Source organism: Adelges cooleyi, unplaced genomic scaffold (genome assembly GCF_023614345.1).
Source record: "Adelges cooleyi isolate 19-005CV unplaced genomic scaffold, UGA_ACOO_1.1 ACOO_flye_CR_arks_rails_tigmint_CR_PRNA_23, whole genome shotgun sequence".
NCBI classification, from domain to species: Eukaryota; Metazoa; Arthropoda; class Insecta; order Hemiptera; family Adelgidae; genus Adelges; species Adelges cooleyi.
This window is the reverse complement of record NW_026095893.1, coordinates 3,323,014-3,335,758: the sequence shown is the minus strand read 5'-3', so window position 1 is coordinate 3,335,758 and position 12,745 is coordinate 3,323,014. Positions and strand designations below refer to the sequence as shown.

The 12,745-nt window shown below is 29.8% G+C and overlaps 1 protein-coding gene across 3 annotated transcripts in view; it reads right to left on the bottom strand.

Annotated features, from left to right (window-relative positions):
• Positions 1-2,944: 2,944 nt before the first annotated feature.
• Positions 2,945-12,745, bottom strand: part of LOC126835426 (tyrosine-protein kinase Dnt-like) — a 47,766-nt gene continuing 37,965 nt past the window's right edge. For 2 of the 3 annotated variants that reach the window (XM_050568004.1, XM_050568005.1), the window contains 7 exons: positions 11,720-11,987; positions 8,696-8,879; positions 6,507-6,669; positions 6,272-6,421; positions 4,704-4,863; positions 3,487-3,623; positions 2,945-3,324 (listed from right to left, as the gene is read on the bottom strand). In XM_050568004.1, the coding sequence (XP_050423961.1) occupies positions 3,213-3,324; positions 3,487-3,623; positions 4,704-4,863; positions 6,272-6,421; positions 6,507-6,669; positions 8,696-8,879; positions 11,720-11,987 (1,174 nt within the window). In that variant the 3' untranslated portion in view covers positions 2,945-3,212. The remainder of the gene's footprint in view (positions 3,325-3,486; positions 3,624-4,703; positions 4,864-6,271; positions 6,422-6,506; positions 6,670-8,695; positions 8,880-11,719; positions 11,988-12,745) is intronic. The other variant, XM_050568003.1, reaches the window with a different exon arrangement.

Here is a 12,745-nt window from a genome sequence, read left to right as displayed (position 1 = left end):
ATAATTTTTTTTATTCGAAGTATTTGTTTTACACACAAATGTTCTAGCATAAATTAAAACAATTATTGGCCTTTTGTAATTGATATTAAAAAAGTTACAGACTACAGTAGGTACAGACTAAAAAATAAAATCACACATCATGGTAAAATCACTAATCCTCTAAACTACGTAGTGAAGCTAAAAACAATAAAACAAAAAATAAACAAAGAAATTTAATTTAATTAAAAAAAAAAAAAAAAATTGTTATACAGGATGACCACGAAAACAATTTACATTTTCAAAAAGGCAAAATAATATTAATTTTTTCACTTATGTAACATGTTTGTGGGTGTATGCCATTTATTTTACGGAAATTTTCGAGAAAAAAAATGTATTTAACTTGATATTGTGTAATATTATGTTTGTGGGTGTAAGCCACAAGTGTACGGCAATTTTCTTTGGGTGATTTAAAAGCGACAATTCGTACAGAGGTGCCACTAATCACGAGGGAGACACTAGAACGAGTGTGGAAGAACTTCCTCAAAAGAATTGAAAATTGCCTCATGGAAGACGGACATCACCTTCCTGATCTCATTTTTGCTACTTGAAGTAAATGGCTTACACCCACAAACATAATATTATTATATAATATCAAGTAAAATACATTTTTTTTTCTCGAAAATTGCTGTAAAATAAATGGCATACATCCACAAATATTTTACATAAGTTAAAAAAAAATTTTTTTTTGAAAAATTAATACTATTTTGCCTTTTTGAAAATGTAAAATGTTTTCGTGGTCAACCTGTACATGTCATAATTTGTGGTTATTGGCTATATACACTAAAAGGTTAATAAAAAAAAAAAAAATCATAACTTAAAATGAAAAAACGCTAATTATTTTTTAATTCAGATAATTTTAATAGTAAATCATTTTTTTAATTCGTTGAGAGGCAAAATAGGTATACTATATTTTGCTACTCTGTAGGAACTGAGGGACAACGGCTTCCACTGCCTCCACTGACGCCGCAGAATTTTACAATAGAAATAATGCCATTTGAAATGCGCTTATCGCATGACGTACCTACATAAAACGTCGAGGGTTTAAAACGTTCAACTTGAGGATTAATTTAGACTGCGGTATCTAGTTCGACATAAATTAATGTAGGCATGCATTTTACGTTAGTTATTAATGATTGATGAAGCTACTTTGTTTTGCTAACGTGTTGCGCGAGATAATTTCACGTACTGTTTACAGAAAAATATAAACTATTTGGCACATACAAAACAAAAATAATTCGTTAATGTTTTACGTTTTCCCATTTTGTTTCAATATCCAGAATCCTTTGACTGTATACTCATTACGACAGATGATTATAAGCACACTGTTTCTAATCTTCACCAACGTGGACGACTCTTTCCTCAATTTGTGTTTGCCACAGTATTTTCACGAACGGCTATAATCGGCTCTAACCGGCCGCAGACAAGCAAAAAGCCTAATAATTATCAGTAAACTAGATTACGGTATACGAGATTGAGTAGAGGTGTAAAGAGAAGTGACCATTGAAGAGTTTAGCGTACAAGAAATCAATAGTAACGTAAGATGGAATGCTATTACTGTTTGCTTTCGATAAGTAGTATAATGCTCGAACTGGCGGCTACTGTTTTTATTACATAATTACTTTGCTTAAACTCTATGCAAGTATCTACTTACAACATTTAAATTTTGGACGTAGATGATATCATCGAGTACAGTCGATACTCAATGGTGTTTAGAATTTGTTTATAATTTATATTAGTGTTATTTAAATCCATAATATCCACTAGCCATTAGTATAAGCCCTCCGTTAGAATGCTATGACTCGTCCAGTATAGTTCGATTCCAATCAATACATTTTTTTTATATTTAAATAATACCTATCGATTTGCACTTGATAAAAATATAACATGCATGAATATTTTCATCACTCGAAATTTCGTATTAAACATTCACCTTACTTACTCGTTCTGCGGTCATATTTGATATTATTTTCCTGTTATATTGAGTGTTGGAAAAACGAAAATGTAAATTATTTTTTACTGCCTGTGTACCGTGTTACGTAAATGCGTTAATATATTCAAATTCAACCAGGCTCAATTGTATAATAAATTGGTGAATAAAAGTAGAGATCGAAAAAACTCATGCAGATAATTAGAAGGGAGCATATTATTACACAGACGAGGAAACATTATATATAATTTTATATTTATAGTTTCAACCCCAGGTAAAAAAAACGGGGTTAACTCGTAACCATTATTGAACGCAATCATGCACATTCAGAATCAAAAAATGGAATGGTTGATTCCCGTTTTATCGTTTAAAGTTAATTTCATAGGACATTCAAAAAGGTTGATAATAAAAGGTTACATGCACTAGAATTTTTTTCATAACATCTACCCAGTGCATATTGTATAGAAGATAAAAGTACACTTATAGTAAAACGAATTATGTGTTTTATAGGTTAGGTTAGGTGAACTGTTTTTCTAGTTTTAAATTTATGTTATAACTAATTGTTTATTTGATTCGTGTATTAAAAAAATATATATATTTTTCTTTTTCTAGCGGCGTTATCCCATACAAACGGGATCATTTGGCTAGCTAAATCCCCTCTCTTCATAATTTCGTATTTAACTGTCGTCATCTACGTCTCTACCTATACATGTCGTTATTCTATATTTATAAGTAGTTCGATCTACTTATTTTCGGGTTCACTTCTAAATCCACAAATCTTAATGTCATTTACCTATTCTACTGTAGGAGATGATGAGTATAATTATTTAAGAGAAATCCAAAGGGGAGTTAAATATAACATAGTTAAACACGGGAACTTCAATTAAAACATATATTTGTTATTGTAGAGTTAAAAAGTGTAAATACGACAGAATAATTATAAGACATACATTTAATAAAATTTACTTTGAATTTTTAGTATTTTACCTTAATAACAATATGGCGTATGCTATATGAAAAAGAAGGTATTATTTTTTCAATAAATTAAATGATATCGAATTCATCGATTCACAACCCAACATCAAACATACACTGAATAAAAAAAAAATTAATACATTTATAATCAGACAAACGTTAATTGTTTTAGCACCTGTGTAATTATAATTTGAGAAACGTAGTTTGTTTCAACTATATAATAAACAAAAACAAAACAATAAATAATAAATGTACAAAGTTTGAGAAACATTCATATAAACTGGGTAAGAGTTTTTTGGAAATCTTGCAAACAAGCCAACACTTGAGCGGATGACGGCCGTTCTTCTGGATTAGGTAACCAGCAACAAGTCATCATGCCAAAACTATAATAATAATAACAATTATAACATATTACATAGGTTTTTTGAGTTTCAAATAATTAGCACTATATATCAACTACAATCCAATAGCTGGAAATTATTTCTGTTAATAGTGAGTACTAGGGATTATTTTAATTCGTTATATTACGATTTTTATTTACTTACAGATCGTCTGGGCAGTTTATTGGTTGTGAAAGTCGGTAGCCATCTTGCAGGTACAGACTGAGATCGTATGGATCAATATTGGCATACGGTTGTGATCCCAAACATATGAGTTCCCATAAAAGGACACCATAAGACCACTAAAAAAAAAAAGTTGAATGTTATCATATTCATATGAATATAATAAAATACATCATACACAAATGTGAATATTATTTTAATATAATATTATGTAATTGTATCTGAATTCTAAATCTTAATTAATTAAGATTAAGGTCCCTGATTCTTAATAAAATAATTAAAAAATATTCAATGGCGATAGGAGAAAAAAAAGTATATTATAGAATTTAAAGTGAGAGTTAATGAAAGCGGCGATGAATTAGGTCTGCACTATGTAAAAAAATATATATATCTAAAAAAAGATATTAAAAAAAAAAAAACATCAGTCATTAACATAGAATATTTAAAATTGTATTAATAAACTAGCATATTTTTCAATATTTTAGATTAAATATATTTTACTTGTTTTTTAAGGGAACACATACGAGTATTATAGCTAAAAAACACGCTAGGTGTTGTAATAGGTAGTATGTTGTATATGTTATAATTATTATTTTATAAAAGATCAACACATAAATATTATAATGTAACTTTTACGGTTTTGTTTTTAAAACATAGTACAAGTTCGTGATAAAATCCATTAGTGTCATTAATTTCCAGTATTTTGAACATTATATATTCATGTTGAACATAATTTATATGTATATATATATATATAAAATAATAATTTTATGATAGCGTGTACAGTGTTCATACGCACATCCATCGTAGGTACTAATCATAGTAGATTTTAGTTTTTATTACAAATGACATTATATGTTGTGGTTAATATAGCTTCCTACAGTTTTACTTACAATCGTTGTTTACAACTATCGTAGGGTGAAATAGTTATTCATTACCCTCCCTTCCCCAAAAAATTACTCTCATTTCATTATTTAAATTTTCTTTTTTTATCATTCGGTTATCTTGCAACAAGCAGTATTTTACCCTACTAGTAAGCTATTGCAAGTTATTTACTAAATAAGTTTTAAACAACTACAAAGTGGTTTAGTAGTACCTACTAAATTAAAATAATTTTATGACTCGTTAAACACTTAACGAACGTATTCATGCAAGTAAGCGATTCGGCTTACAAAATCAAAATTAGAGCAACGACTTACTATGTCCGAGGCACCATTGTACGTTCGCAATGTGATACTTTCCAACGCCATCCATTTAATAGGCCGGTTCTCGTTGTCATCCAGGCATGAGTAATCTTCAGGGAACAAGTCTCTGGATAGACCACTATCGGCTAGTTTAACACGCAACTTTTCGTCCACCCTAATAGACAAACAGTTGCGGTTATTAATCGAACGAGTAAAATAATAAAGGGGACACACGTAAACAGATTTCAAAGGGACTAGCTTGAAAGAGGAGTAAACCAGGGAAGAGAAAATTACAATTTACGTGTCCCTCTTTAAACACCCGTCAGTGATTTTAAAGTTCAACGTGGGGATCTTATTTCATAAGTTCACTAACGCCTGATTTTAACAGAGCCCTTAGAAATTCATTGTTTTGAAAACTTTACACTAAACATGTCTAAAACGTAACAAGCAAGCCTATTTAAATCTAAGAGCTATTGTGTAAGCATTTGAACTTAGATAGCATTTTGCAACAATGAATTAATAGTGTAACTAACTTTTGAAATACATATAAGAATTTAAACTGGCGTGTATTCAGTTTAAAATTAGTTTATTGTGTTTGTTTACAAAGTTCACTTTAATTAATTATTTTAATTTCTAAGACTCAAAGCAGAAATCTTAATTATATTTGTTTGTTTCTATTTTCTATAAAAGATAATGTATTGATCTTAATAGTTAATGCTATAACATGCATGTTTATTTGTGCCTAATCGGATTTTTTTTATAAGTCTCAGTAAATTAGAACACTGACATAGGAAATAATACTTTTAAAAATTGCCTATAAATGCGGTACTAATGTGGTGGACATTGATTATTATACGTTATTATCAGAAAGTAATGCATGTATGCAATGTATTTTATTTTAAAACAGCCATATCAGTGTAGTATGATTAAAATTATATTATACCCGTCAATAATATTGCTTGACGTTGACGGGTTATAAGAACTAAGTAATATTAATAATATCCTTTATAAATAGCTTTAACATACTATTTATGGTGTACTGTAATACTTTGTCAACGTTTAAACTTGATCATATTGTGACGTATTCTAAAAGGTTGAAGCGAACTTGATATTTATTATCTGAGACTAATCTTTTAAAATAAATTTGAGCTTTTGCCTTTTAAAAATCATTGTAATTTAATAAATTAATATAAAAAATGATTGCATAATATACATACACACTAAGCTAGTTTTATTATTAAGGTTCGGTATTATATATGTCCATTTACCACTATTCACTTATGCGAGTTCAAGACTCATTTACGATCATCGGCCCTTGATTATAATTTGTAGTTTGCCAAATGTATACTTTTTTCATTAATATTAAGACAAATCGATAACAACTACGATTACGGGTGACGTATGGCAAGGCTTTGTAAAATGTATTATAAACATACAGTATGTACTAATTCGGTTACTACTTTTAGGTCAATAGTACGAGTAATTTCATGGTCCATAAATAATAGACGTAATAAAATATTTAAGGATATTGTATAGCTTCTAATTTAATTTTCTAAAGGTATTTTTTATGATATTTTACTTACACGCAATTTCTAGTGGCAATGTCCTTATGGCAAATACCTTGGCTATGTAAGAATACACATCCTAAACATAGTTGTACACTCATGTTGACTATGTCTTTAGTAGTAAGGTTGTAGTAGTCATTATTTTTCTTTTTACAATCACACAGAAATCTGTAAAAAAAGAAATTGAATTTTTAAATCATATTTATATATGATAGACGAAAATACAAGTATAAAATGAATAAGCTGATAATACTTTTTCAAATTTCCTTTGTTGTTAAAAGGGTACAATACGGAGGGAGGTTTGTTAGAATACTGGCAGACAGCAATTGGTTGTATAATGTTAACGTGACCAGGAAGGCCATGCAACATTAAACTTTCCGTCAGGAACATAGTCACTTGCTGTGATGCAGCATCTCCTGTAAAAACATTATTTTCCTATCATACAAAGTACGAGTAAAAAATATTGTGACTTTTGAATCAAAAGTATAGGTTTTATATAGGTTATACATGGACCAATCACTCTATAAATTGTTTTTTTATGATGTTTTTTAGTATTGCCCTGGAAGCGTATAAATATATATAAATTAATAAATAAATAAAATAGTCGAATTAGTTCCAATTTTGTATGGAATATTCTATAAATATAGTAATGCCGATAAGCGTTGACAAACCAAACAAATATTTTAAACCCTTTCCTCTAGAAGAGGTGGAACTTTTTCTTTATTTCGCTTTTTTAGGTGAAGATTTCAGGATTAAAGCCTGATAATTAGTCTAACGGTAGATTTAGAATAGGGCTTTAACATTTATACATTTCTCAAAAATCTGTAGTTGACGGATAGTATTGAAAATTTGTATTTATTTATTTTTATTTTACTTTTTCCTATTACCTATTCATAGGTATTATATTCATATTTTATTTTAAACTATTTGTCCCACTATCCATAGATAGTTAAGTACCGGATATTGTTTAGTCGGTCATAATATTTCCTTTTGTAGGCAAGAAGATACAAAAAAGAAGGATAAAAATGAAAATTATTTTCATTTTTTTTTTTTTGTGAAATGTTTTTTCTGTGACGATTAAAGTTGTTTTCGAATGAGCGTGAAGTTATGCCCAAGAGAGTCGAGTTGATCAAATATAAATTGATCTTGTTGTATTTTTTTTTTTTTTTTACTACAATTGTTATAACTTATAATAACACACACACTAGGAATTCTAGAATCATCTGACAAAGAGTTGAACTCTTTAGAACTAACATTTTAGAAGTTATGACGATTTTTGTTTCCAGCTATCTCGCCCTTTATAATGAACTTTATTCAAGTGATAAAACTACAAAACCAGTCTGACGGCTTGACTAAATTCTTTTTGTTGTTTATTGTGAATTATATTATATTGTTTGTTGCGTCGGAGAAAAGCATTTAAATTGCAGACGTGTATATTTACAACTTAATATTAGCATTGACGTTTAAATAAATTAAAGTGAATGTACTTTATTTTAATCAAATGCTAGGGATAAAAATGTTTGTTCCAGTCAGCAAATATTTAGATTTAATAGGCAACTTTTTATATCATTTCAATCTATAGCAATATCGAAACTGTATAGATTACAGTTGAATTTCTTTTTTATTTGCTTTTTTATTTAAAGTAGATACATGCAAAATGCTTCTGTCGCAAAAAATAAGTTAATTTATATTCCGTATAAGTAATGCTATAGATTTGAAAGTAAACTACTTAAATGTCATATTAAGAATTGTTAAGCTTACTATATTAAACAAAAATTAATTAAAATACAGAGTAGACGAATAAATAAATCACTACTGCAATACTTCGAAAAATATGGATTCTAGTTAATTTACGTTTAAACTTATTTGTAATTGATCATCTAAAATCATGATTTGAATGAAGAATGATATTAAAAAATTAGCTAAAGGTCTCAGATAAAATAAAATAAAACAAATATCCAATCATCAGACAATTTCACATTTTTTAGGCAAGACCTATAAATAAATTATAATGTAATTGATGAGAACCAAAAAGGTATAAGTAATATTTATAAAATTATACAAGTGATCAAATTAAAAATCATATGTTTAAGGTATTCTTGTAGGTTATGTTACATCTTCCTTGATATCCCATTCGAAAATGTAGGTAAAATAGTAACAATTTTGTATTGTTACAGATAGAAATAGGGGTTTTTAACAACAATAATATTGCACGATAAAAAAATTTGCTTAAAAATATGTTACCATTTTAAAACACGTACCCTTTTAGCTCTCATTACTTCAATCAAAATAGCGTACAGTTTATTTTTAAACTAAGACGTTTAAATTATTAGTATGCGCATAATCTATCTATTGATCTGTAGTTAAAGATATTTGCCCCGTAAATTTTAATACAACAATTCTTTGTAAGTATTTTGATAACATGTATCATGTTGTACTTACCCGTGACCGTTTTGACGAGCACTTCTTGAGAAACACCACTTTTGCTTTGGTACACGCCTTGATATACCTTACTGAACGCTCCTTCCTGTAGCAGCTTTTCCAACTTGACCGGTACACCGTGCGAGTCCAGCGATACAATCCGGTCTTCTAAGTCGTCGTACATTTTGCGATCGTTAACGGCCATCTAAGCGGAAACAATGGAAATCCACGCCACGCCATACATTACTTTGGGTTCGGAAATTAGCGTCATATATAATTTATCATACGTGTAGGGTCAGTTACGGGACATTCGGAGGGTGTTTGAATTCCCGTTGCAATTATCATTAGGGGACTTGAGCATTAACGATATAGTTTTATAGTCATAATTTATTTTATAAAAGCCTATACCCGAACCTTTTCTCATTTTATTTTTCACCGATCATTCATTATTATTCATTCACACGCATATATATAAAAAAGTATAAAAGTGAACGAATAAACTGATTTTGATGACGTATTGAACTAGTGACGATGTACCTTCCTGTTTCCCTTTTCTTGCCCTTCAGACTTGTCAACGATAAAAAGAAATGTATGATTGATTGAGTCTCGAAAGTCCTTTAACCCAAAATCTATAATGGCCGTAATAAACAAGACGACAGAAGCGTCGATTTTGGTTCACATTACGGCTATTCCGTCGTTGGCAGAATTCCACTCAAGTGTTTTGTCCGAGCACGAAAAAAATGTGCCAGGACATTGATTCTACACATTATCTACCACGGGGTTGTTGCGTTTCTAATCCGGTTAAATGGCTCGGTGCCCATTTGGTGGGTGGGAATCGGTTACGACCTCGAGATGATTTATCTGTGGTAATGTGCCTGAATCACGTGAAACGATTTTGCGTAATGACCGTGTCACCAGCGAAGGAACGAGACGTGTATAACCGTTATGGTTTATTGATTTTTGGTTTACCGTGATTCGATAAGACCGACAGAGGTAGACAAGTTGATAGGCGGAACAGCCGGAAAGGGCAAACGCAAAGCTCGCAGAATTAATTTACATGTCTGGTACACATAGTTTAACGGATAATTAGCATAGGAATCTAAAATATCCCTGTTAAATTGTTCAGAGCCATGCCCACGAATTATTAATTATGTAGACTGTGAATCACGCTAACGTATGTTTGTTGTTTTCAGAACAAATGACGTTTTAATGAAGAAATCGGCATTACCTTTCACGGGGCTATTTGCGTCCGATCTCAGAAATATTATGGTAAAATAATTATTCCGATAACTGTTTTAAGGGGAACGGAAAGCACTATTTATTAAGGGGCAAAGGATAGGCAATACTTTACAAAAATTGATCTAATAGGCATTTTTAATATGCCTACTAATTTCAAGTTTAACACATATTAACATTTTCTAATTATAATATTTTTAAAATTAATTTTCTCCGACTTCTGGAGAAAGTTAGATAAAAAATGACTTTCGTAGAAGTCATTTTCTGGCGTATCTATTGGACGGATCTCAATTTTTGTTTATGTGAAGCTTACTATTTTTTTATGGGGATTGTAAGGCCGATTTTTGATCTGGCGATTAAAACAGTAGTTAGATGTATTAGAAAAAACTATAAAAAAGTAAAAATAAAAATGCTTATACATTTTTTTTGAAAACAAAAATTAAGAATCAGTCTTTTAGCCCCATAGAGAAGACGTTAAACTATATAACAAAAAAAAATGTTTTAAATCAGTTCGGTAGACACTTCAGAAAGTGACTCCACGTTTTAGTCTTTATTTGTAAAAAAATTGTCGCTTTCCGTTCCCCTTAAATTCGTGTTTTAATGTTCGTACATATTTTAATTTTAAAAACTGTAAAAAATATTAATATATTTGATACAAATTATAAATTTAACCTTAAACATTTAGCTTTAAAGAAACAGACAACAAGATTCCAAATAAATTATATTAACGAATGAAAATTAATATTGCTTACAAATTAATGGCTTTATAAATTTAACTTGCATATAATTACTTTTCTCTCTTTAAGACGTGAGACTTAAATATTCTCAGTATTCCGTTTTGTGTTGAATTTCCATACTATATTAAAATGTTAACTAATGGTGTTGAATAATTTGAATAATAATTGAAAATTAAAGATGTTTAGATAATACTAGTGTACAATGTACTTTGAAGTGACTAAAAGTTTTTGTGCGTTATAAAAGATATTGAGTCAAATAAAAATATATTACCATACAGAACGAAAAATTATTTATGCATTATAAAGTAATAGCTCTTAAAGACATGTTTAATGAAACAAAATAAACTACATTTTTAAGATCAGCATATTATAAGAAATCTGAACAGAAAATAGGCATTTCAGCGAGATGATATGTTGAGGTGTATGTATGAGGTAACTAGGATGGATACAATACGAAATGAATACACATATAAGAGAATGTGTTGACGTGATCGCTTCACTGTAAAAAAAGGCGATAAAGAATAGATTAAGGCATGTTAAGGCATTGGTCATGTTATGAGAAGTGAAGCGAATAGACAGTAAGATAATGGGAATTAATTTAGATTACAAAAAACGTATAGACGAAAGTCGATGGATGGAGAAATTGATAGTGATAAAAAAAATAGCCTATGTATATGTGAAAGGTGTGTGAACTAAAGTGAATGAGTAGTGACCAAAAATAGCCGAGAGAATAGATGAGGAAAAAAAAGGAGGAGAATATAAATCATAGTATCCTAGTACTGGCAAAACAAAAATGTAATATAAGCAAATTTGAATATAATAAAATCTGTTGAGTATAAATCTGTAAATATTGTAAAAAAATAGGCTAAAAATAAAAGACACCTACAATTTCAAAAATGCAAATAGACATATCATAATCGTTTCGATCTTTTTTAAAATTATTTTCTGCTCAAAAGTGTTTTAAATAAAAAGCACTAGCATTTGAATTAAGTCTCGAGCAAGGACTTCGTGAAATTTCGTAGATGATAATAATAATACAATATCTACATTGGTGTTATTTAAAAAAAATTACCAGCGCCGTGCATGCGTAGTACGATATCTTGGACGGGGTGGGCGATGCAGGCTTTGAGTAGACGTGATAATTGTCTCCAGCAGCCGCTACATAACTAGTAGCGTACGGTGACACGTGACTGCTGTTCGAGCCAATGGTCTTCACAGTAGTCGATCCCATTTTCTTAACACTTCGAATGGTGGCGTAAGTGCCACTGGTGCTGGTTATCGAACCGACTCGGACCAGTACGTTAGGGTTGGCCACGTAAGCCGCGCTCGTGTAACTTGTGCTAAAATTGAAAAATGTAAAAGTGTGACTATTAATGTTGTTGAATAGTAATAATGTATTATTTTTATTATTGTACAATGATTTTAAGATTTTCTTAAAAAAATATAAATGTAATTATTTTATTAAGTACCTATTTATGTTTAGTAGTTCTTCAATATATTTATGATGAACCGTTAAGGAAAGGAAAACTCACAATAGGCCAAATACTCGGGCTAAGACAAATAATGTAAAGGATTATGAAATCGGCAAAGACCTGAATCTGTGTTTTAGACTACAGCCAAGCATACGATAGTGACACAAAGAAGAGTTATGGAAGACAACTTAAAATTGATGTACTAATTCAATGCTACGAAAGAACTTTGTGCAAAATGGGATTTTTGCAAAAAATCATATCCGTTTGAAGTCAAGTCAGGTCTAAAAAGGGAGACATCCTTTCATCCGCTTTATTTAACTTAGTTCTCGAAAAAATAATAAGAGATATAAACGACGAGCCGGTTATATATGTTGGTGTACGTAGATGATGAGAAAAACCAAAGTTGAATTCATAAATGCTACATCAAAACTTAGTAAAGCAAGCAATAAAATGGGACTTTACGTAAACAAATAAAAAACTAAGTACCTGATCGTGTCGAAAAGAGTACCAATTATAGATTCTAAAAGTCATAAGAGATAACTATACATTTGAAAAGTGGATCATTTCAAATACTTAGATGTCAACATCAATAGCAAGAAAAAGCATGCATGTAAAAATAAATGAAC